This window comes from Glycine max, chromosome 12 (genome assembly GCF_000004515.6).
Source record: "Glycine max cultivar Williams 82 chromosome 12, Glycine_max_v4.0, whole genome shotgun sequence".
Lineage (NCBI taxonomy): Eukaryota > Viridiplantae > Streptophyta > Magnoliopsida > Fabales > Fabaceae > Glycine > Glycine max.
The window spans coordinates 4904532-4930164 of record NC_038248.2 but is presented as its reverse complement, the minus strand read 5'-3'; the positions used below and the strand labels follow the sequence as shown (position 1 = coordinate 4930164).

At 35.2% G+C, this 25633-nt stretch overlaps 3 protein-coding genes across 3 annotated transcripts; all 3 read right to left on the bottom strand.

The window, feature by feature from the left end:
* Nucleotides 1–7273: 7273 nt before the first annotated feature.
* LOC100784571 (dirigent protein 10) lies at nt 7274–8495 on the bottom strand. Its single transcript, XM_003539659.5, has one exon. It carries the CDS (start codon nt 8276–8278, stop codon nt 7436–7438), a length of 843 nt encoding a protein of 280 aa, XP_003539707.1. The 5' UTR covers nt 8279–8495; the 3' UTR covers nt 7274–7435.
* A 978-nt stretch (nt 8496–9473) lies between these two features.
* On the bottom strand, nt 9474–11086 carry LOC100776556 (pentatricopeptide repeat-containing protein At1g07740, mitochondrial). The gene has a single exon (XM_003540689.5). The coding sequence runs from the start codon at nt 11001–11003 to the stop codon at nt 9654–9656; it is 1350 nt and encodes a 449-aa protein (XP_003540737.1). The 5' UTR covers nt 11004–11086; the 3' UTR covers nt 9474–9653.
* Nucleotides 11087–21215: 10129 nt separating this feature from the next.
* Nucleotides 21216–24052, bottom strand: FNSII-2 (flavone synthase II). The gene is made up of 2 exons (NM_001254200.1): nt 23126–24052; nt 21216–21872 (listed from the first exon to the last, which is right to left on the bottom strand). Exons 1-2 carry the CDS (start codon nt 24050–24052, stop codon nt 21216–21218), a joined length of 1584 nt encoding a protein of 527 aa, NP_001241129.1.
* Between the last annotated feature and the right edge of the window lie 1581 nt (nt 24053–25633).

Here is a 25633-nt window from a genome sequence, read left to right as displayed (position 1 = left end):
GCATTATTACTTTAAGGCCCTCGCAATCACTAACCGAAGGACTCAATATGTTGCTAAAAAGTGGAGCCATAGGGTACTCATAATCTCTTTTATATTTGCATTAAATATATGTACGTCCTTTTTGGTCAATATCACATAAATAGAAATGGTCCCAATTGATAAGTATCTTTATATTAAATGAGCAACACTTAGAATCGGTTTCCGTATGGCCTGACTGACTCTGAATGTGACATCGAATATTGTCTGCACTATGCGCGTGAAGAGATAATATTGTGAAGCATTCGATCCATTAACCACATGACATTCATTGTTAACTGGTGAAAGGTAAGGTAACTTGGATTTGGACAGAGAGAAAACAATCTTAATTCTTAAACAGCCCAGTACTCCGGTGAGAAAATAAGGTTAATTATTAATAATTCGAATGACCCCACTACAAATCATGCATGTTTTGTAACTTTGAAAGATATAACGTACCCACACATAAAAATAAAAATAGTAAAAATAGTGACGAATCTAGAATCCTAAGTTACCGGAGAATTTATTTAAAAATAAAAAACTAATAATTAATATTATGAAAAAAGTAAAAAATTAAGAGCAAGAAGATCAAATAAGCAAAATTACAAGGGACAAAATCTACATGCTCAATATATTTATATGTAATTTTCAAATCATGAGGTTGAATCCCTCGTTATAATGTGAATCCGTCATTATAATGTGAATCCACCACTGTATAAGAATGACTCAGGTCATGGTCACGGATGAAAAATGGACAAACATGGGCACGGAAGTGCAAAAGCAAAACTGGTTATAGATGGGAAGGAATTATGAATGTCCTCAAAAATCAAAAGGTTACAGGTGGAATAAGTCCAAGAGGGGCAGTTTTGGCATGCAAAAACAAATGCATGGCATATTGGCATGGAGACTTTTCGATCGGGTGGTTGGATTCATGTTCTTGTTTGTTGGGAAATGATTTAGATATAAATTAATGGCTTACGTGATTAAGTTATATTGGAAGGACGACTACGTGGTGCAACATCAACTGCTTCAAATTAAGTAATCCCATTTGTTTATGAATAAGAAAAAAGAAAAAATTATTCTCCTCTCGAGAACGTAAACACACACTTATCGAATCTCATTAATCTCTTGCGTTTATATGTATGATTTGTTTTATCTTTTTTAGAATTTTGATTGCTATTACTAACAAGTAATATTAGACTCAATAGTTTGATGTAGTGATTGACTTAGACAAGTATAATGGAGTTGGTAGTAAATTCATGAGCATGAAATTTTTTATACAGAAAATCTTTAATTTTGACCAATAAGTTCATGCATAAAGGTCAGACAATACAAGATATTAGAGTATCTTAGCGATAATGATCATGTGGGTCTGACAATCATGATTAAGCTCTAAAAAGTCATTATTGTTTACTCATGAATTGAAAATGACTTTTACTTAGAAACTACCATATGAAAGAGATTCATACTTGAGAGAAACATTATTGGAGTACAAGTGTGAGATAAAATCTTATATTAGATAAAAATGAGAAGATTGAACATCATATAAATGAAGAAAATACCTATAAACCTAAATCTTAAAATTTTTAGTTAAAATATAATATCAAATTTACTTATATGATTACTTATTACTTATAAACAATAGTGTAAATCTCTCGCAATTTATTCGCTCACATTGTTCAACAAGGGTCCTATAGCCGTTGGATCGAGCGTACATAAGTCAACAATCAGGAGAAGATCACCCTTTCGGGAAAAGTGATCCATTTTGTTTATAAGGTTCTTAAGTTTGAGGATTTATAAATTATATACACCGGCTGCTTAAATATATCTTGTTATATATAACTTTTAGTCTGATCTTGGTTCAGCTGAATCACTGGAATCTTAGTTGTATTATTAACGAGATAGAGATGATCGAATTCTTAACTGGGTTTGGGACTTTGAGGATATACAAATCCTTACTGCCAAATCACTTAATTAAAAAATCGTACGTGTATATGACAATTGAAGATGGGAAAGAGCTACCATTGATACGGTGGGTGTTTTTGTTAAATGATGTAAATCAATGGACACAAACAAATTAAACCACCAACTTTGATATTGGATCCTTTTTTTACCCATATGTATGTGTTCATGCATATATGGTCCTCCAATTCAGTCTTGCATGCTTTAGTTTTGAGACACGTATTAGTGGGTGTAGTGAGACTATTTCTGGAAAGAAAAATGTTTAGTGAACACCTAATATGCAATCTAACATAAAGAGAAAATTGAATTTTTTTTTATAAATATGATAAAATTTATGATGTAAAAGAAAAAGAAAAAATAAGAAGTGTCGATAAGATGTATAAAATAAAGAGTAATTTATATATCATGCATAATTTTGATCAACATTTATCATACTGTACTTTTTTTCTTAATAAAATATACAACTGTAGTATTACGTAATTTATTTCTTAATATTTCAATCAATCAACTGTTAATTTTAATTTTTATATATTTTTCTTAAAATATTTTTTATTTAAGAATAATTAAATTTTTTTAACATTTATATTAATTCAGATTTGTAAGTTGTTAAGTACTAATTAATTTTTTTATAACTAATAATTTAAAATTACACAAATATATCCCCCAACGAATAAAATATAAAATATTAAGAGTAAAACAAAGCCCATCATCATGTACAAAAGGAGCAATATGCGAATATATGGTCATTAATCTCTATGCATGCTTGAAGGTTAAGGTAAAACAAAAATGTGTGTCCTTAGAGGTAGTCAGTTAGATGAGCTGTAAGCAAAAGAAGGAACACTCAACACTGTACAGATTGATTCTCGTCGTCCATCTTCTGGAAGTTGACATTTTCAATGACCCACATCACGTGGCTCTACCAACAAAGGAATCCACTTACACGAGTACAATGAATGAATGGGGTTTAGAGTAACACAATTAAACTTTAAAATTTTGGTGGTGGGCTATATAATTTTTTTTTTAATTTCAATATCAGTTATTGTGTGTATACATTTAAGTTTTGGTTTCAGTATTGATTTCCTTTTGCAATTGTTACTAGTTTAATTTTTATTATTTCAACCGGTTCTCACTTTTTGTAAAAGAAAAAAAAGCAGTTTAATTTCGTTTCATAAGGTATTAGATTTTGAAAGCATAAAACATTATTAAATGAGCAGAATTATAAAGCAAAAAGTAGATATTTTTTATTGACTTAAATATATTTTTCTTCTTATAAGTTAATCTTTTTTTTCATTTTTATTCATGAAAGTCCATTTTTCTAAAATTAGAAAGATGAATTTAGAGGATAAAAAATAAAAGAAGAAAAAAACGTCTTTAAGCCTTTGAACACAGTGATCTCCTATTGGTGCCTATAAATAGGGCTCACTCCTCAGTTTGCAATCACATGTCTTGAGTCTTGACACCTACACCACATTGTTATCATGCATTATGAGAGCATGCATACATGCCATTCCCATACCATAGCCTCCCTCACCCACTTTCTTTGTTCTAATGCTTTGGATCTCTTTCTCCACCCAAAACGCAACTACATTGATCTTAGACATATATATATATATATATATATATATATATATATATGCCTTCCCATGCTTGTTCCCAAAGCTGGATCCAAACACCTTAGAAAAACCCAAGCTTTAAGAAGTTTCAGTTATGCATCCTCTATGTTCAGAAAAACCTGTCCATTGTGGTTCACTTCTTGCTCCAAGATAGACACACCCTTGGGCTTCATTTTCTTGACCGTGCCCAACACCTTGTCCACGGATCAGTTCATTTATTAATGGGAATTTTCTGTTTTTTGTGCTTGTGTTGTTAATTTTCAGTGTGTGTGTGTTTGTGTCTGATCGCCATTGTCGATATATTGTACACTGTTGTAACACTCTGTTTAGCTTAGCATTTTGTATGTTTTGTTAAGTGTTGCTAGACATTTTCAATGAATGGTCTATATTGATTTGTTGAAGAAAAAAACAATGGGTTTGGCGCTGAAGCACCTTATATCAACTCTTTCAACCTCTATAGCAAAAGGGGAGATACAAGATATGGCTTGGCTGATCGACAACTTTGGCTAAGTGAATGCGTTTATCGCTGTCCAAAAAAAAAAGTGAATGCGTTTATGTTGTATGACATTAATTATTGAATGGGAACATGAGCATATATATCACATCCTTTTATGAACTTTTATGTTATATAAATATCTTTGTTTTTTTTTTTCTTTTTTCAGTTAGATATATTAATTGCATTCATGCTCAGGTTGTAGTATATTGAATTCATGCTTTAATTCAAATTAAGCAGTTTCAATTCAACTTCTTAACACGAATGGCACAAATGGTTTTGCTTTTATTTGTTGTGGTATTCAAAGGAGAGTTCATTGGCTCACAAGTTTGCTTAAAAACTTAGGCTGTCTAATTATATTTGTCATTCCTGATGCAAGGACTGACTTTTTAACAAAAGAATAAGGATGAAAGGACTATCTATGGTAATGGCCGAATATGGCACAATTCATTCTTGCTGTTTTATACCTTCTTAGCATCCGAATATGGCCCAAACGACTAATTAAACATGAAATTTCTAAAGAGCCAAGGTTAGATTGGAGTGTCTTTAGGTTGATTGAAGAGGCCATATTGAAGCTCATATTGCAGGGATTGTTTGCTAGTTTGAGGCACCCAGAAGAAAATACGAGGCTCTTATAAGTAATATATGAGAAGGTTATTGGTTAAGACGATTGAAATGTTGAAGGAGGATTTAGATAAGTGTAGGGATGGAAACCATTACATAAATTAAAAAAAATTAATAAGAAATTCACATTGTGGCCTTAATTGTGTGCTCATAAAATCTAGCATAGGATCTTGCATCAAGTAACTTCCACTGCTCTTTATATGGTTGCAAGGAGTAGAAAAACGGAAGAAAATGCATGCATTATAAATAAGATAGCTAGTGCCATTGCTTCAAATCCTCCTAAACTTCCAGGGCTTATCAGAATTAGTTAGATCCATCAACTGAGGAGGATGCATATATGTATGAGGATTTATACAACCAACGTAGTGTTTTCCAGTATTTCTTCCTTGAAAATTCAAAGGAGATTTAGTTAAAAATTACTCCTGATTGTATGATTATAATTTAATTCTTGCTTTTGACGATGCTATCTTAATAAGCGATTTATTTCTGCATATTAACAAATGTATTTCTACATTAAACAATTCATATTATAATAATTAATAGAAAACTTAGGACAATGTAAAAATTTCTTAACGAGCTTCTTTATCTAACTCTCAAAATAATACGTGAACAAAAGAGTTCACGACAATTCAACATGCACTCTTTCCTTTGAATATTCGAGAAATTCCAAGTTGAAAAGTCACCAACTGATGAAGTCTTTCACCACACTTTTTCCAATTATCTATAGTTTTAACTGCGGACCAAAAAAGGAAAATGGGGCCTGTTGACTTATATTCATACATATGTGTTAGAGTTTCATGTCATATGTGATGTTAGCAAGTCGGTGCTATATCATCATTTAGATGTTAGGTCAATAGTTTCGGTTAAAAAATTAATGAATCAAAATTGTTAGAATTTAAAAAAAATGTGAATTATTAAATATGTAATAAAATTTTTAAAGGATCAAAATTGTACAATTATAAGATTATAAAAATTAAAAATAAATTTAAATCAAGAATTAATATGTTAAAATCAAGTATCTCCTTTTATATATTTTTTTCTTATATATAAAATCTAATTATCTAACAGATTAAAAAATGATTAACTTAATTGATAATAATAAATTTATCTTAAATTTATATATTTTTTAAATTATCATTATAATTAATATATATTTTTCTTCTAATTATTTGTTAATGTATTCTCATTCTTTTTTAAGCTAGTGATATATTTAGTCTAAAAATAATTAAAATAAAAAACATTATATCTTATCAAAAGAAAGAAACATCATTTTAAATTTAGATGTTATAAATAAATAAGAATTAAGGAAGTATAAAAGAGGTTTCAAACTCTCTCACGCTACAAACAAGTTATTTATTTTTAAATTAATTATATAAACTCCAACTTTATCAACACTTAATTGGGACACACTACCCACTTGGAGTTAAGATGCAATCGTATTAGGCTATTAGCTACTGAGCTACTTAGTCCACTTCCCAGAGCTGATTCATTTAGCAACAACTCCAATAGTTCAATTAATCTTGTAACAGCCCGAAATCTGAATCTCTCCTATACAACTATCTTACTAGTCCATCCTTCTCAAACCAGCCAACTAGCTCGCTTACAGAAAAGGCAAGATGGCCAAAAAGCTCCCCTTCACATATTTTCCCCTGAAAAGCCATAATAGTACTCCACATCTCCCTTTTTGGCTATGGTCCTCTGAGGGGAATGCTCTAGACACTACAATCACAATTCTTGGTGGATCAGCCCCTTCAAAAAGAATTGTGGCTGTCTCCATTCTAAACACTCAAAGCACTAACCTTCCTTCTCAAAACCCCAATAATAGAGTCTTCCCCTTCAAAGGTGCCATGCCATTAGTTGATACTAGCATTGGCACTTGTCCTACACACTAGCACCATGGTGATAAAAAAAAAAAAACATTGACAAAAACAAGGTCACTATTGATGGGAACTCCCTTCCATATGTCACACCGAATCAACTCCCACTTACACCAGGGAAGTTTTTGTTTGGAAGAATAACGGTGATTGATAAAAAAGTTTTTGATGCTTTGTGCAGTATTTCAGAAACATTTTTGGCTTTTAATAATCTCCCAACCATGTGATGAATTCAAGGGAATGTATTAATTTATTCTGCTTTGACTTTTTTATGTTCTAAAAACTTGGCTTTGCATGCTTTTCATGGATATGACTTTTCATGCAGAGGCGCTATGTCCAGTAAATGTCAAAATTACATAACTTCAACATTTTCAATTCAACACCTTAGCCTAATTCTTCTAATTTAATCAACAATAAACAGCTATTAAAGAGTGCTAATTCAGACGAGAGTTACTTATAAGATTCTTAAACTGAAATCACTCCTTATACTGTTTCACCATTGAAGAGAAAGAATCTAAAATCGTGTTCTTAATACTTCTTAAAAAAATATGAGAAAATTCTACAACTCATTTTAAGTTCTTAAATATCATACCATAGGAAAAAAAACATGAAATTCTTATATTTCACGTGGCATTCTAAAACCCACCAAAAAATAGATTAACAAACTAACACCTATTACCATGTTGCAGCATTGAAAATGCTTTAATGTATGGTTTGTTGTGCAGTCAATTAATTTTTTAACTTTTTTTTTTGCTTTTCAAATTAAAGTACAATATGCTCACAAACATGCGGTTAAAAATTCATTACACCAAATAGAATAGAGAGATTTTTGCAATAATTGGATATGAGAGAGGCTAATAGGCAAGATAGGCAGTGAGCTGCAACAGAGTCTGGACACCATCAGTGTTATGTTGCTGAGGGCTCAGCGGAAAAGTCTTAATAATCGCATAGCCCTCAGCGTTGACATACTTTCCGGTGCCTCCAATGATGGCAATTTGGGACTCGGAAACTTGCGCTCGATGCACACCAAAGAAGCTTAGACTGTCAACGTAACCGTTTTCTTCAAACTTAGCGGTGAAAGCCATAACCTGGCTGGTTCCGTCGACGGCACTGGCTATGTAAAATCCCTGCGCCTTCCCCACCAAACCGGAACCAAACTCATGCCCGTGAGTGAGCTCATCGTCGAACACAGTCATTGTCCCAAACATGACCTTCTGCAGCGTCATTCCCGCCGGGAGCTGGTTGGTGTTGGTGACAGGGAAACCGGTGCCGCCGTTGTTGAAGACGTTGGCCGTGGTGCCGCCGAGGCCGGTGAGGAAAGGAAGGTTGTTGTTGTTGAGAATTCCGCCGTTGTTGTTGTTCTGTGGGACGCCGTTGTTCAGAGGAAGGTTTGCTCCGTTGGGCTTGGCGAATGCCACTTGAGCGTTCAGAGCCGGATTGGTGACCACGCCGGTCACCGCTCGGGCTGTGGGGTTGGAGCCTCCCAGAATGTCGTGCATGAAAAACGAGAGCGTGTGGTGTTGGTCAGCAACATGGGATTCTGCAGCATTGTTAGCTTCTTCTGCTTCTGGTCTTTCTACTTCATCCAGGATTCGAGTTGAAGTGCTGCAGCTCATTGCAAATGCAAGGAATATAAGTGCCACATAAGCTATGGCATTCAGGGCCCTTGTCATGGAAAGAGATTCACGGCGTGCCATATTCTTGGATCGATGTTGTTTTGATTTTATGAGATGATAATGAAACTGTTATGAGGCCGCACAGGTATTTATAAATATCCAATTCAGATAACTAAATTCAAACACTGCTTTTTTATGATGGAGTTGATTTGTCTCAGCGGAACAGTTTATCAGACCCGCTATCTCATCTCAATCACCAAATTTCCCCATGTAGTTGTTTAAACTAAATAGTGCCTTTTTTTTATTATTAATAAAACATAAAAAATAAATAAAAACGTTTCTCCTATTAAACTATACGCGCTGAGGCATTTAATGTTCACATTCCTTATAGAGAGAATACTGTTTGCATTTTCTACTACGGATAATTTACTTTTATACTTTGTCTAGTCACCTTATTTTGAACTTGATAGTTTGGTTCCAAAATCTATGCTATTACTTAAATTTTGCATTTCCCAGTGTTGCGTAGTTATTTATTGGATCTACTTATGTTTGAGTTAGTTACAAAAATTAAAATGGGGAACTGAAAAAAAAAATTGGAAATTTATAGACTAATTTTAAGATGAAAATTTAAATACACATTTGTTAAAATTAGAAATAAAAATTGTAATTTATCCCTAATTACAAACAAAAGAACCAACATGTCATTGGTTATAATGGAACCTAACTTGAATTCATTAAGGTTTCATATTTAAACTGTGAATGAAAAAAAAAAGAAATTGAAAGAAAAAATCCAAACTAAAGATAATCAATGAAAATTTTCTTAGTCATTGAAAAGTCCATGGAACATAAAAAAAATTACAAATTTAAGGAAATGGGTCAAAGTCCTAGCATTATCTTTGATAGAGATGACATCATAAAAAAATATAGACATAGATCTCAGAGAGGTCCTTAAACCTGTAGATCAATCATGTTTGAGTTCAATTTTCAACTGCATCGAAATATTTTTGAAGCCAACCAACTGGCAGAGATGAAATTCAGACCAGAGAGACAAACGAGCAACTATATACACTCAAGGTTTTGCTTAAAAAGTACGGGCACTTCTAAATAGAGGTCATGTCCTACAGTTTTTAAAATTTGCCGTATTCTAGTATTTCTGTTGTCATATCATACATGTGCTCCCTAAGCTCTACTTTCATCTTTGCCATCAAATACCATCAACGCTCGTCCTCTAAGCTAAGCACCAACATATATCCACCAATTGTAAACAATTTGTTCACCTTGAAATGAAATCATTCATTACTTCCTTGAAAAGTGAAAACTTATGTGCCAGGAAAGTCACCGTTAGTGTCACATAGGATTAGAACAAGGGCAAAGTGAATTCAAATGAAACTTTGGAACACATCCGCGTAAAAAATTGTGAAGACATAGACAATTCGTTCATACCTAATGAATTCTATTAGATACACGGAGATGTAAGTACAGTCATGAGCTCACTTGCACCCTTATTCTCACTACAGGCAGACTTTATTATAGTTTCCCAGCTCTCCAAATCAAATTCTAGCTTTCTCTTCTCCATCTCTTCCAAAACAAAGCAAGAACCATCAATATTTCCAGATTTCAACAAGCCAACAACCATACAATTAAATGTTTCCGAACGTGGACAATGTCTACTAGTAAGCATTGCATTCAAAACACTCAAAGCAACCTCAAAATCCCCAATTTGGCACAAACCATCAACCACCATCCTGTATGTAGCTGCATTCGGCACACATCCCCCAATCTGCATCTCAAGTAAGACTTTGTAAGCTTCCATTGCCTTACCTTCCTTGCAAAGATAATTTATCAATATGTTGTAAGTTACAACATCTGGCTTAAGCCGCCTTTTCTTCATCTCATGGAGCAAAGATTTGGCCTCTTCAACCTTTCCTCTCTTACCAAGATCATTCATCAAAACACCAAAATTCACCGGCTGAGCTTTACACCCGCGATATGCCATATCAAACATAAGCTTCTTAGCTTCCTCAGTCTTCTCCACAGAGCACAAACCCTCCATCAACAGCGCATATGTTACTTCATTTGCATGCTTTCCTTTCTGGCCCATGTCCTCGAGCAAGGCCATTGCTTTATCCAAATCACCCTTCCTACACAAAAACCCAATGAGACTATTATAAGTGACAACACTCGGTTGCACTCTCTTCTGAAGCATTTCATCAAACACCTCACATGCTTTCCCCCACTCGCCCTTTGCCAACCGCCCCTTCACCATTATATTGAACGTGACCGTGTTTGGACGAAAACCCATTTCATAGGATTTACCAAAAATATCATTGGCCTCGTCAAACCTGTCATTGTCAATTAGAACATTGAGAAGCGCGTTGAAGGACTGTATCGTGCGGGTGCAATTGAACTGAGGCATTCTGTTGAAGAGTTCAACGGCTTTTTCGGGACCGTAATGTTGAAAGAGGGCAATGAAAACGCTCTCTCTGCATTGCATTTCGGTGTCTTTCATGTGAGCGAGAATCGTTTCAACGGCATCGAACATTCTAGAACGAGCTAGTTTGTAGAGTAATGCGGCATAGGAAGGGTAATAGTGCCGGAAACCCTGTTCTTTGTAACGGTGAAAGAGGGACAATGCTTCTTCCGGGTCTTCCACTGTTTTGACTTCGGTGACGAAGGGAATGCGCTTGCGGAACTTTGGAGTTGGTCTTTCATGGGGTCGAGGTTTGTGGGTGTGGGGTATTGATCGATTATTGGCATAATGGATCAATGGGTTTGGATTTATCGTTTTGGCTCTGCGATAGTTCATTCAAGCGGGAGGGAGAAATCCTCACCAAATCGATAATTGGAAGAAGGGGAGAGAAAGAAATGATGGATATCTTGGTTTAAATCCTGGATACGGAATCAGAGATGTCTTTCTTTCATTTATTAAGGTTTTTTTATTATTATAATTGGAATATTAATTTCTACTTTTTTTAAAAAAATAATCCAAAGATTTTTCTTCTTCCAGTATAAGAATTTGAATCTATCTTTCTTTTTCTACTAACAAATCTTCTCCGCTTAAAATATTAAATTCATGAGTTGGTTTTTACGATATTTTACATTATAAAATTCCTATATTTGTTATTTGTGTAATTTATTTTTCACATGATAATTCATTAAATTATAAAATAAAATTTTACCATGTCTAAATATCACATGATAATTCTTCGCAAGTCGATGTTCTCCGTGTCCATTCCTTCCGGCAAACCGGGAACTTGTGGGAACTTGACAACATGGGTTCCAATAGTGGAGCAGCTTTGAATGGTGGCAGCGTGTGCTGGTGTGGTCATTATGATCGCATCTACACCACCCTGCATGGTGAAGATCCTCGCTATGTCTACCAAGGGAAGCACGTGGCTGGTTGATATATATGGAAGAAAAACACCCTTTAGCATTTTAGCTTCACCTTCAACGCCAAAGGACTTCATCTCCATGATAATCTAGGACCGATGGAGATCGAATGATCGTTCCTTAATTTGCTGATGACTTGGACGTTCAAGTTTCTGAATATATATATATATATATATATATAGACAAACACGATAAAGTGTTGAGGGAAGTTTCTAAGGAGAAATCAGCTGCTATGATTTGGAACAAGTTGAAAAATTTGTACATGACCAAATCGTTGGGCAAACATGTTATACTCGAAGCAAAAATTGTACACCCTCAAGATGACAACAGGGAAGTTGCTCAAAGATCATTTGGATGACTTCAATAAGATCATTCTATATCTGGAAAATATTGAAATCCCCCTAGAAGATGAAGACCAAACACTTTTGCTCTTGAGATCATTACCAAATGAGTTTGACAACCTCTCTGATACTTTCATCTATGGCAAGGATATATACTCTTTCATTAGAAGAAGTACAAACAACTTTGTTTACAAAGGAGTTGAGAAGGAAGTCAGAAAGTAAGGGTGATCAAGATGTAGAGGGATTGTTCACTAGAGGGATGCCTGAAAAGAAAGAATTCAAGGGCAAGAAAGGTACAAGATCCAAATCGAAAGAAGGCAAGAAGAGGAGATGTTTCATATGTGGAAGTGAAGAAAATTTCAAAAAGAATGTCCTAAGTACAAGAAGAAAAAGAAACAAAGAGATCAAAACAATCACAGTGGTGATGCAGACATTGGCTCAAAAGGGTATGAAAGTGTTGATGTCTTGTGTGTTTCAGAGGCACCAGTCAAACCATATTGGGTTCTTGACTCGGGTTGCTCATTTCACATGTGTTCTAAAATGGAACAGTTCAGTTCTTATGAGAAGATTGATGGATGACAGGTTTTACTTGGCAACAATAAAGCTTGCAAAGTAATGGGAATTGTTAGTGTTACTCTGAAACTTGTTGGTGGAGTAACTAGGACACTGCAAGGGGTTGGGAATGTGCTAGAATTAAGGAGGAATTTGATCTCTCTAGGGATGCTTGACAAGCAAGGTTTTGTGTGCAGGGCTAAAGGTGGAGTTCTCAAGATCACCAAAGGTTCCATGGTGTTCATGAGAGCCAAGCTGGAAAATGGCTTTATCTTTTGGTAGGAAATGTTCAAAAAGGGGTTGTGGCAACTACGACTAAGGAAACTAACTCACATGCAAGTCTCTGGCACAAGAGGCTTGGACACATCAGTGAAGAAGGGTTGAAGGAGCTCAACAAACAAAAGCTACTAGGAAAAGATATTGTTGAGTCACTACAGTTTTGTGAACACTATATTCTTGGCAAGGCAAAGAGGTTGGAGTTTGTCACTGCTATACATCACTCCAAGGGTACACTTGAATACATCCACAACAATGCATGGAGGCCAATAAGAGTATCATCACACAGTGGAGCAAGGTACCTCCTTTCTATAATTGATGATTTCTCTAGGAAGGAATGGATCTGCATACTTAAGTAGAAGAGTGAAGCCCTTGAGAAGTTCAAGGAATGGAAGGTACTGGTCGAAACTCAAACCAACAGAAAAGTCAGGAAACTCATAACTGACAATGGTTTAGAGTTTTGCTTTGAAGAATTCAATCAGTTTTGCAAAAAAAAAAAAAAAAAAAACAAGGGATTGAAAGGCACAAGACAGTAAAGGGCACTCCCTGACAGAATGGACTAGCCGAAAGGATGAACCAAACCATTATCAAGAGGGTCAGATGCATTATATTTGATGCAAACTATTCTGCACATTTTTGGGTTGAAGCTGTGATGACCATAGCTTACTTAATAAACATAAGTCCATCCACTGCTATTGAGATGAAAACTCCAGAAGAAAAGTGGAGTGGTTACCCTTGGACCCTATGCAAATGCAGTAGGGAGCTTGATGTATGTAATGATATGTACAAGACCTTATCTAGCCTACTCAGTAAGTCTAATCAGTAGATACATGGGGAAACCAGGAAAACTACACTAGGAGGCTTTGAAGTGGATACTAAGGTACTTGAAGGGAACCATTGCAACTGGATTGTTGCATGAGAAACATGAAGAAAGCGTAGGGAATGCGGCAGGATTTGTTAACTCAAGTTATGCTAAATGCATTGATACTAGGAGGTCATTAACAGGATATGTGTTTCATGGAAACACTGTTAGTTGGAAGTGCAACCGCAGAAGGTGGTTTCATTGTCCACAACGGAAGCAGAGTTCATTGTTGTGACTGAGGCAGTGAAAGAGGCAATATGGATGATAGGAATGACAGTGAGTTTACAAGCTCAAAAAGGAGTTGCTAAGGTCTACTGCAACAACCAAAGTGGTATATATTTGGCTAAAAATCAAACATTCTATGAGAGAACTAAGCACATAGATGTCAAGTTTCACTTTGTGAGAGAAACCATTGAAAGTGGGGAAGTGAACCTAGAGAAGATCACCACTGATCATAACCCAACAAATGCTTTGACTAAGGCTCTACTTGGACCTAAGTTTCTTCATTGAATACAAATTATGCAAATAGTGTAGATAGTTGAAGGTTCAAACCAAGGCTCTACCTTAAACAATTGTTCCTGCTTTCTCTCTTGTATTTTTGAAAAGGGAGAGGTTGTTAAGAGTTAGATAATTAATTCCCTATGTGATAAGTGGAAGTGTAGTAGCCTTTATAATTTATAAGGCTTGTAACTAACACCATTGACAATGTAACAATACAGAAAAAGTTTCTCTTCCAATAATTTTTTCTTCTCTAAACACTCTTAATTAGCCTAGTGTTCCTTTCTTTCACTACCATTGTACAGTATTTGCTTAATTCATAACAGCTAAGTGCTTTTTGATAACACGTTTAAAATGAAAGAAAAAATGTAAAAAGTTTTGCTTAATTTGTTGCTTCCATTTGACATGAATTTAATGACTTACAATTTGAATGGATGTTGAATAAAATTAATTTTATTAAATTGATTTTAAAGTAACATAATTTATGTTTAGATGATAATAAATTTACTAATCTAATATAAAAGTTATTCAAGTTATTTTAATTTGAATAATCAATTTTATAAGATGAAATCAAATAAATTTACATTTATCAACCATGTGCTACCCTTGTTACCCTGAGATGCCACCGGCACCAACTTAACCTCGGGGTCGGGGAACTTACCAAATAATAGCTCTTTTACAACTCCTGAACTGTTGAGAAAGTTACATAAAAATAAAGCACAACTATAACATCTACTAAACTAAGTGCGGTGGAGTACCTTGTAAACTATTCGACTCAATAAGCACTTTTCAAGCAACCTACTTAAGAAGCATTTCCCTACATTGGATATACGAATCAAAATCTAGAACCGAACCTTCTAACATAAAATTTAGTCAATTAAAATTCTGCAGAGTAACATCTAGTGGGATCGGTTCCAGCTAAAGAATTAAATAATTACTGCTTACTCATGGAGTGCCTTCCTTATCACTTTAACTACAGCAAGATCCCTACAAATAATCTAGTAGTCTCGTGTATATGCAACTTCGCTTTTGTCTAATGTGCAGTATGTACACTTGTAGAGGCGAAAAATTTAAGATACGTGTCGTCTGCAGGCAGGTTTCTAGATTTAAACTTATGTATAATGTCGGCAAAAACATATTTTCGTGTATGTGAAACTCTTTCGTACAAGAAATTATTGTTAATTTAGTTGTAGAATTGAAAATGTTTAATTAGGACACCTTTAATAGACAAAACTTAACATACCCACGATGCATTAATTTTTAGGCTCTTATTTATAAGATTTAATTATTTAATTTATAAAATTAAGGAAAAAATAATTTAGTTGATAATAATAAATTTATTTTAAATCTATATCTTTTTTCTAAAATTATTTATGTAATTAATAATTTTTTCTCTTTTTTATATTGATTCTTCTCGGTCTTCTAATTAATTGTTAATCTATATAATTATTTATTATATTTTAGTAAACATAATAATTAATAAAAAAATATGAATTAGATTTTATCAAAATGAACAAGTAGCACTTTTAATGGAGTATTAAATTGGTTTATAGTTTCCACATGCAATGTCACATTAGATCTAAGATATTCATACACAAATTTATTATATTGATAAACATAAATTAAACAATTCATATTTTTTTATTTCCACTTAATTATGCTTTAAATTAAATTATTAATTCAATTTTTAATTATATACCCATACACACACAGTCAATTTTTTTTTTCATTTACTTTCAAACAAATTGTTTTACTTTGGTTTAATTAAAACATGCCTTTCTAGAACCTTCTTGTCTATTGCCTTTTTCAAGTTTCTTTCTACAAGAATTTGGCTCCTTTATATAGTAAGGGAATGCACTTTAGAAGATAAAATACAATAATAACCTCTCAAAATCTTCACTATCTTCTTTAGCGGCAGAGTACTATGGCTCGAACCAGATCGGTCTACAAATCTCAAACTGGTGGCTACAGTAAGGTGGGTGGTGGCGATAGAACATTGGTTGCTCACCAGAGTGAATCAGCGCTACCTAAACCTGAGAGTTCTAATATTTTGTCATCTCATGTCCTCCTAAAAGTATGATTATATATATATTCTTGTTTTTTAACATGAGTGTGTTAGTAAGTTATATTATTGAAATATTTTAAGATATTTTTTTAGTTATAGTTTGTTAACGCATTCGTACTATTAGCTAAACCATATATATATATATATATATATATATATATATATATATATATATATATATATATATATATATATATATATATATAGTTGTACCGTACGACCCAAAGAACTCGACACGTACTTAGCTCGTGAGGTCCTCACATGCACGTACGGTTCGTGGTCGTCCTAACTACCACTCGTGAACTCGACCATGATGCATAGAGGAGCAGTCCACCAATGTGTCTTGGAACATTGTGTAACTACCTCAACATTAGAAAGGTATATATAGACTTAGAGGAGAGATCCCCAATTACTTTTGCCTCATCCCAAATATAAACACAAAAACACCTTAGAGCACTACTGACTTGCTCGTCGGGGCCCCTTTTGCAGGTACCTCCCCCCATTTCAATATCAAAGATCGGAGATTATACTAAGAAGGAAAAGACCAGATAGCTCAGTCGGATCTCATTGAAACTCAGCAAGAACATTTTGGCACCCACCATGGGGCCGAGGAAAATTCTCTTACAGTTGCAAAATGGTAGCAACAAGGAGAGGTGATCCTAGTTTGTTTGCGTGCTCCACATGAGTCGAGACGTCAACCATACAGGAAATTTGAGAGCAAATGGAACAGTTACACAAGAAAATGGAGGCTAATTTGGGGGCCTCGAGGCAACAACATGAGGCAGACATGTGATGATTAAGGGAGGAAAACGTGTGCTTTGGGGGTACCATTGTACTCCCCAGTCTAGCATGCAAAACAATCCGTTCAAGTTAACCTACGACGCTGACACTATGGTACTTGTGGAGATCAGTGAACCTTCACTCTGCAGAAACAAGTTCAATGTGGCCAACAACTCAAAATTCTGGAAAATTGAGGAAGTCAGAAGTGAAGCTTGAGTTCAAGAAGAAGCCTATAAATGAAGAGTAACTCAAAAATACAACTCGAAGCTCAATAAACATAACTTCAAGTCCAACGACTTGGTTTGAAGGCTTCGATGAGATACCAAGAAGGACAACTCAAAAGGAAAACTCGCACCAAAATGGAAGGCCCATTCCGCATCACCGAGTCCTTACAAGACAACGCATATAGGCTTGAAGACATTGCAGGAAAGGTCATCCCTAGGACCTGGAATGCAACTCACTTAAGACCATACTATAGTTAAAAATTGAGTAGTGTACTATTTTTCCTACTTCAGTATTTTCTCTCACTTGTAAAAAAATATGGGTTTTTGCTAAAGAGGCTTTAACGAGGCACGCCCAAGTACCTATGTAAAAGGATAGTTCACGAACCATACTATTAATACTATCCTTTTACCCAAACTCTATTTACTATATCTTTATTTGCATTATTTCTTTATTTGTTACGTCACATAGTCAATTGCCAAGTTAAGGAGGTCGAGTCCGAACCTCAGTTTTTTTAAGCGATCTTAGAGGTCGGATCTAAACCTCAACTTTTTCAAGAGATCTTAGAGGTCGAATCCAAACCTCAGTTTTTTCAAGCGATCTTAGAGGTCGAATTCAATCCTAAAAATTTTCAAGCGATCTTAGAGGTCAAATCCAAGCTCAGCTTTTCCAAACAATCTTAGAGGTCAAATCCAAACTTTGGCTTTCTCAAGCGATCTTTGAGGTCAAATTTGAACCTCAACTTTTCCAAGCGATCTCAGGCGTTGAATCCAAACCTTAACCTTTCAATTTTACATACAAAATTCTTACGAGCTTAGTTTTTAAAAAATTATTTTCAAAACTTAGCTCTTAAAGCAATTATTTCCAAACACTTGCACAATATAGAACAAGCAAACATAACTTCATATTCATCATTCAAACTTATGTTTACAAACATTAAAACACCAACAAACACTACATCCATTACGTTCCATTACATTAGTCATTCCAACTCGACCTCTTTCTCCTATTCTCCCTTAGACTCAAAGCAAAGTTGGGACTCTCTAACAATCTCACCGTCAACGACGTCACAATTCACATCGAGTTGTGAAAAGTCGGAGGAAGGGAGCAACACTTTGACTTGACGTTGTGCCTTCTTGAAACCTTCTTGATGGTTAAGGACGATCAACCTTTTGGCCTTGTCAAACTTGACCGTCAGTGTAGACTTCACTTCCTCCTTCTTTCGCAACTCGCTCTTCAAATCTTCAATTTTCTTCTCCAGATCTGCAACTTTGTCCTTTGCAGTGGTTAGGTTCTCCTCCACTATTTTTTTCTCAGAGGTTAGCTCCTTCACCTTGGCGCTAATATCTTTCACTTGTTGATCTAAGTTAGCAACTCAACCGCTTAAGGCCTTATTCTTCTTAGCCTTACTCAACGAATAGCGAACATGTTTGTCAAGGTCTTCCTGCAGCTTCCCCACCAACTCCTTACTTTTGGGCAACTCTAGCTTGAGTTCCTTAGTCTTGCCAACCTCGACCTTCATCGACTTCAGCTTCGCGGCCATCGTTTTTGTCTTGTTGTTAGCCTTGGCCATTGTTTCCTTCCAGTGGTGAATAGTAGCAAGAGACCAACCAAGGAAGATCTCGCTCGCATCCAAACTCTCCACTGGGCCCACGTAGTCCACCATGTCGCGATCGATTTGACTCAGGAATGTGGAAGATTGGACAAATCGTGGCCCAGTCAGATCAGTATTCCAAAGGGAAACAATGTTAGGAGCCATAAAAACGTGATCCAAATAAGAAGTTTCCCTTCATGATAGTGCAAGGTGGCCTTATTCTTCTGAGATACCCCTATACTCGGGTTGTCCTCAAACCCTATTGAGGTTGATTTCTGAGCAACCTACGCTACCTTCTCCTTCTCGGTTGCGACCGACTTCTTGGCCGTATCCCTCTCCTTCTCCTTTTCTTCTTTCTCCTTCTGCAACACCTCAGTGGGCACTTAGGCTGCATTGCCTTCCCCCACTCTCTTATCCCCCACCTTGAAACCATCTAGATAGACAACCTCACCTCAACACCGCTAACTTCAACTTGCTTTTCCATAGGCTTCACTGATTTCTTCGTGAGATCGAATTTGGATGCATCCTTAACCTTCTTCCTCTTCTTCATCTTCCCAGCATCCGTTTAGTCATCGACCACCAAGCTCTTCAAATTCTTGTAGTCGTAGCCGTTCATGATTTCTGCAAACAACACAAAATAAAGTTGATCATTACTTCTCCATGTTTATTGAAAAAAGGTGGCGGCATAAAAATACTCACTACTTAGGATGCGATCAGGAAAACGCGAGTTCGAAGTAGCCATAATGAATTTACACGACATCTCTCGTGGCCATTCCCATATAATTTCAATGTCTTTGACTTCTTGGGCCGATAATGGTTGGTAAGGACGGGATTTGAATTTAAAAGGAAAACGTTGCCAATAAAAAGGAAATTAGGAGTCGTCCCATCATCCTTGAAAAACAACTATTTCGAGTCTTCGCAAGCAGGATTGGGATGAACTCGAAAAAAAACCCCACTTGAACTTTTTCCAAGATTGGGTAGACAACTAAAATAGTTTTATGAATTTAAACGCATTCAAGGAGGCCTAGCCAACCTTGACACCCATCTTCAAATGATAAAAGTACATGAAGTTATTAACAATGGGCTCAATTTTCAAACTCAATTGTTAGGATGAAGTTGGGCAACATTCATCAGACTTAACATCTCACATTCAAAATTTGAAAAAGGGAAGTTGAACATTCAATTATTTGAATACATCTTTGTACATGTACACGAAGTTGGTCTCACCCTTACATGCCCTTATAAACACACACTCCTCTGTCCTACAGGGCTCGACGATCAACAACTCGACATTGTCCAAGGTCGTCATGTCAACTTTCCTTTTCAACTCCTCCTCTATAGAGTTATGGGTTTGAAATCGAGTAGGATACGAGTTAACTTCTACATAAACCCACTCATATCCAGGGATAGCAATGGGGGAAGGGGGGGGGGGGGGGGGACTTGTTCCCACTACTCTTCTTGATCCCTTTACCACCCTCAACGGTGTCGTCATCCCTTGTCTGGGTCTCCATCTCTGGTACTTGGACCAAACAACTCGATCAAATCTCGTCAAAACTCCGCAAGAACAGCAGTATTTTACAAATAATTAAAAGTAAATAAATATATTGCATATCATTATTAATTATTAATATATGATTAGGTGATTTTTTTAGAGAGAAAAAAAATTAATAGATTATCACACACAGGATAGAACACAAGGAGTGACCCATCTCACACAGGATAGAACACAAGGAGTGACCCATCTCAAAACAATAGCAATATAAGCATAATAAAGACTTATAAATGGCTCATGTTCATTGGGGTCTAAACCAAACACTTGGCAGTGCCATAAACCGCTAATATTACATAGTTTGGGATAGTTACTGAATATTGAGTTTCAAGGATTGATATTTTCATTACTGAAGTTTGTTATTTTGTTTCATTATTGTTCCTATGTCGACGACGACAACAACCTTCAATCTTTTTATTTTTTATCCTACCTAATTCTCATTTTCAATTTAAACACATAGCGCACGTATACTTTTGAGGGATAACCATGTGAATCGATCCTCTGTGAACGATCCTAGGGTTAGCACACCATATACTACTTTCTTTCTTCAGTTTTCTTTAATTTTTTAGTTTTGTTTATATTGATTTCGTAACTTTTCCTTATATCTACTAATTTTGTTGCATTTATTAGAACAACACGGTGAAAGAGCATTTTCCAACTCAGACAACACTCACGAAATTGCATGACGATCAGTAAATTCCATAGATGTAGTTAGATAGATGAAATACTAACTCACATTGAAATTATAAGATTGATTTGATGGTAAAAAAAAAAATCATCAGTTCAATTCTTTTCACTGATAAAATCTTAACCATTAACCATTAACATTAGTCTGATAAAAAAACAAATAAAGTTTACAACAGTTGTCACAAATTCCCTTGACAATAAACTACACTTGAGGAAAAGAGGTGGGATTCAATCGTGCAACAGGAATGCCAATAAGATCATTGGCCCTTGGAGCAGTCAATCCTGGTCGTTCATCCATGTTGATTAAACTTTTTCCGTGGTCTAAGATTTCACCTTGTGAACCAAACATCTTCCACTCAAAACACAGTATGAGTGCTCCAATGAAAGTGGGCAATTCACGCATGGCCAAAGGCATTCCAGGACACCCTCTCCTTCCACTACCAAATGGCAACAACTCAAAATGATGCCCTTTGGTATCTATAGCACTTCCTTCACCTTCTAGAAACCTCTCTGGCATGAATTCTAAAGGGTTCTTCCAGATATTTGGGTCCCTCCCCATAGCCCAAATGTTTACGCAAACTATTGAACCTTTTGGAATCATGTTTCCATTAACCACGCAGTCTTCGATTCCTTTCCTCGTAATCATTGGTATTGGCGGGTGAAGTCTCATTGTTTCTTTAATGATGGCATGAATATAAGGGAGGTTTGAAATGTCTGCTTCACACACTAATCGCTTGTTTCCGGTGACTTTCTCTACCTCCTCTTGAGCTTTCTTCAACACCTTTGGATTGTTGAATAGTTCTGCTATTGTCCATTCCACTGATATGGCAGTTGTGTCAGTAGCTGCCGTAAAATAATCCTGAAAAATCATAATTAATAAATAAAATGTTAAGAGTTATTACTTAATTAGTTGTTCTCCTAAAGATAAATATGTGATCAAATTAAGTGGCTGGAATATTGTTATGAAATAATAAAAAAACTTCGTACCCCATTGCCCAGAGGCTCTTCGTTATGCAAAGATATGGAGGAGGGATATTGTACGCAGCCTTATCCTTGCATATGCAAAGAGGCTGTTTCCGGATTCGAACCCATGACCAACAACTCACCAAGACACAACTTTACCGCTGCACCAGGACTCGCCTTCGGTTATGAAATAATAATAATCGCAAATTCATAATGTATACTAACATGTGGTCTTAAACGTCTACTATTCGAAAGTATGATAATTTTTTAAGGTATGATAATAAATAAGCTTGATCTTTTAACATTTTGACTTTTTACACGTCTTTTTCATGTTCCATCTTAAATAAAGAGTAACCACATATAGCCTTTTTCATGTGACAATACAGACACTTGCTCCTTTGTCGTCATATTATTTATTGTATTTAACTATTTATTGTACTTATATATTTTTTGTTATTTGCGCATCTCTGATCCTCTTGAGTCTACACAATGTTAAGTCATGGTTATAAAAAATGCTAATTGACAAGAACAAATTTCCAATAAAACATAACAAATATTGTAAATATATAGTTGTTTATTTTTCTATTTTATTTTATCTATTTATTTGTTTACACTTTCTCCCTCCATTCCAAAATGACCTTGTTTAATTTAAGTATTTTTTAAAATAGACATTTTCTTAATTATTTCATTCAAGGGAGGCTTGGTATCAAATAGAGTCCTAATTAATAATGGATATTATTATTTATCATATACGTCAAGTAAAAAAAATCTCTATATATCAAATATTTTGACTGACTATATGATAGATAATAGTGAAACAAATTGAGGTATAGATGTTTCATAAGTTATTATCCATTATAGTAATAGAAAATAAAAAAAAAATCAAATTTTTAATTTTTAAATATAAGCAAAACTTAAATCCTTTTATTTTATTTAATGAGATTATTTTAAAATGCTTTTTTTAATAAAAAATTGTGTTTAATATAAGTTTTAAAAGATAATTTAAGAAAATATTTATTTTTTAATTAAAAATAGCATAATTTAATAAAATAAACTATCTTTGTGAGTGAGTGTAGTTTTCTTTTTTAATAATAAAAAAAAAAGAAACGAAGTAATTAATAATATGTATATAAAGCATGAGTCACTCACCAAGATCAATGATTTGACATGGTTCCGAGTTAACTGGACCTCGCATTCTTTCTGCTCAGAAACATCCAGCAAAATGTCAAGAAAATCCTTAACTTTCTCATCACCTCCATCTTCACAACCCTCTTCCTTTGATTTCCTTCTCAACTCCTCACGATCAGAGATGATCTTCTCTAGCAGAGCATCGTACCTCTTATGTATGTCCAATGCCCTCTTCCTGAAACTTTGCAAGTCCATGTTTTTGCAAAACCCTAAGAAATCCGACACGTTAAACTCCCCGAAAATCCGCGTCACTTCACGAACCAAAGCCCGTGCCTGCTCTGCCTGACTATCAGTTCCGGAGCTCTTAATGCTCAACATCATCCGCGATATGACGTTGTTGGAAAGCCTCAAAAGCGCTTCGGTGAGGTTCACGCTCTCTTGGGCCTTTGATTTATGGAACAAAATTTGAATAAAGTCATGAACTTCCTGAGTTCGAATAGGTAGGAAGTGTCCGAGGGTTTTGTTTCCCAAGAGCTCAGTGGTGCTTAGTTTTTTCATGAACTTCCAGTAAGTGTCGTAAGGTGCAAACGCGAAAGTGGCGTTGTGGTAGGTGACCGTGTTGATGGCCATGTTCATTTTGCGGGAAGAGTATGTGAGCTCGTTGGTCTTGAGAAACTCTTTGGCGAGTGATGGGGTGCTTGCAACTATGAACTTAACGGAACCAATTCGAAGGCTTAGGAGGGGCCCATATCGGAGACAAAGGTCTCGGAATGAGTGATGGATGAGTGGTTTAAGGAGGTGGAGATGACCTATTATGGGTATTGCTGGGGGGCTTGGAGGGTACTTCAAGTGAGCCTTTGGTTTGTTTTTTCTCACAAACAAGAGTTTGAGAAGGGAAGCAGAAATGAAGACAATGAGGAATACTAACAAGAGGGACTCAGATATCATCTTGTTGGTGGTTGGTTTGATTTGATTTGATTAATTTGGAAATGGCAATAGAGAGGGAAATGAACATGGTTTTCTGGGTTACTACCAACCGCTTTTTATAGTAATACACTAATACATATGCGTGCATATTGTAAATTTGAGTGGCATGCGTTGATTGGAAATTGGGTACGTGTTGCTATTTCGTAACAGTCATTGGAGTACGTAACATGTCTAGCAAATTAATGTCAACTAACGCTAGCTGATACGTGCAAGAAGTCCTTTAATTAATGTTGTTATTTTGAAGTTAACACCAAGTGTAATTTTTTTAATTATTTTAAAGTATATTATTACTCTCTCCGATCCATTTCAAAACAAGTGTCTCTCTTTGATGCAGTAGTCTCTTAAAAACACCAGATCTGCTTCTAGAATTAATATCAGAAGGCGAAGTTCTCAGAAAACGGTCAGTATATAATTCTGCCTCCTTAGACCGAGAAATTATTACTTCAATTGATATATTTGTCAGTATAATTTCTCTCTTCTTTTAATTAAAGATATTTTAATCTTAAAATAATTAATACAATACTAAACATTAGTACTATGAATTAGGTGTTATGAAAAAGAACAAACACTCCAATTTGCTGGCATGTTAATTACGTGCTACAATGGCTGCAAGTTGAAAATTTGAGTGGCATGAATTGATTGGAAATTGGGTGCAACACCACTTTTTAGGGTACGTAACATGCCTTGCAAATTACTGTCAAGGTAGGATGGGATGGGGTAGCTACAATGGCTGCAAGTTGAAAATTTGAGTGGCATGAATTGTACGTAACATGCCGGCAAAAACATCAAAAAGGGGCATTTTTACAAATTATTTATCAAAAAGGGGTTCTTTTGCAATTATTTCTGGAGGGGGTCTATTTTTTTATTGCAAAGCGCCCCCCACCCAGGCGCCTCCACTGTGCACGTGACACGTGGCACAGGGAGGTAGCGCCCCTGACGCAGGCGCCTTTGGTAGTGCCCAGGGGTCAGACACTACTGGTGGTGCCCCTACTGCAGGCGCTACGGCTAGCGCAGGGCAGCCAGGCGCCTGCCCCCCCAGCCTCTTCTTCTCACACCCCCCAGTCTCTTTCCACACCCCCCACCCCAAAATTTTATATTTTTTATATTGTTTATCAAAAATTTAAATTTTGTTTCATCTTTCTTATTAGTATTATTTGTTATTTTTTTATATTCCCACACCCCCACCCCAAAATTTCAATAAGATTATTTTTTATACACTCTAAATTGTATATTTTTTAATTTGTTTATAAAAAATTTAAATTTTTTTCATTTTTATTATTAGTATTATTTGTTATTTTTTATGTTTTATTATTCTCTCTTTTTGAAGTATATATAAGTACATTTTCAATAAAATACATTTTCACCTAAAATACATTTTGAAATCCTAAAATGTTTTAAAATGCTTTTTGATTTGGTCAATTCTTTTTTGATTTGGCCATTAAATTACGTTAGAGATCATTTTTATTTATTTTTATTTATTTGTCGTTTCAATCTTATTGCGCAATGCTTTTAAAATAAATAAAAATAAATAACCATAATGTT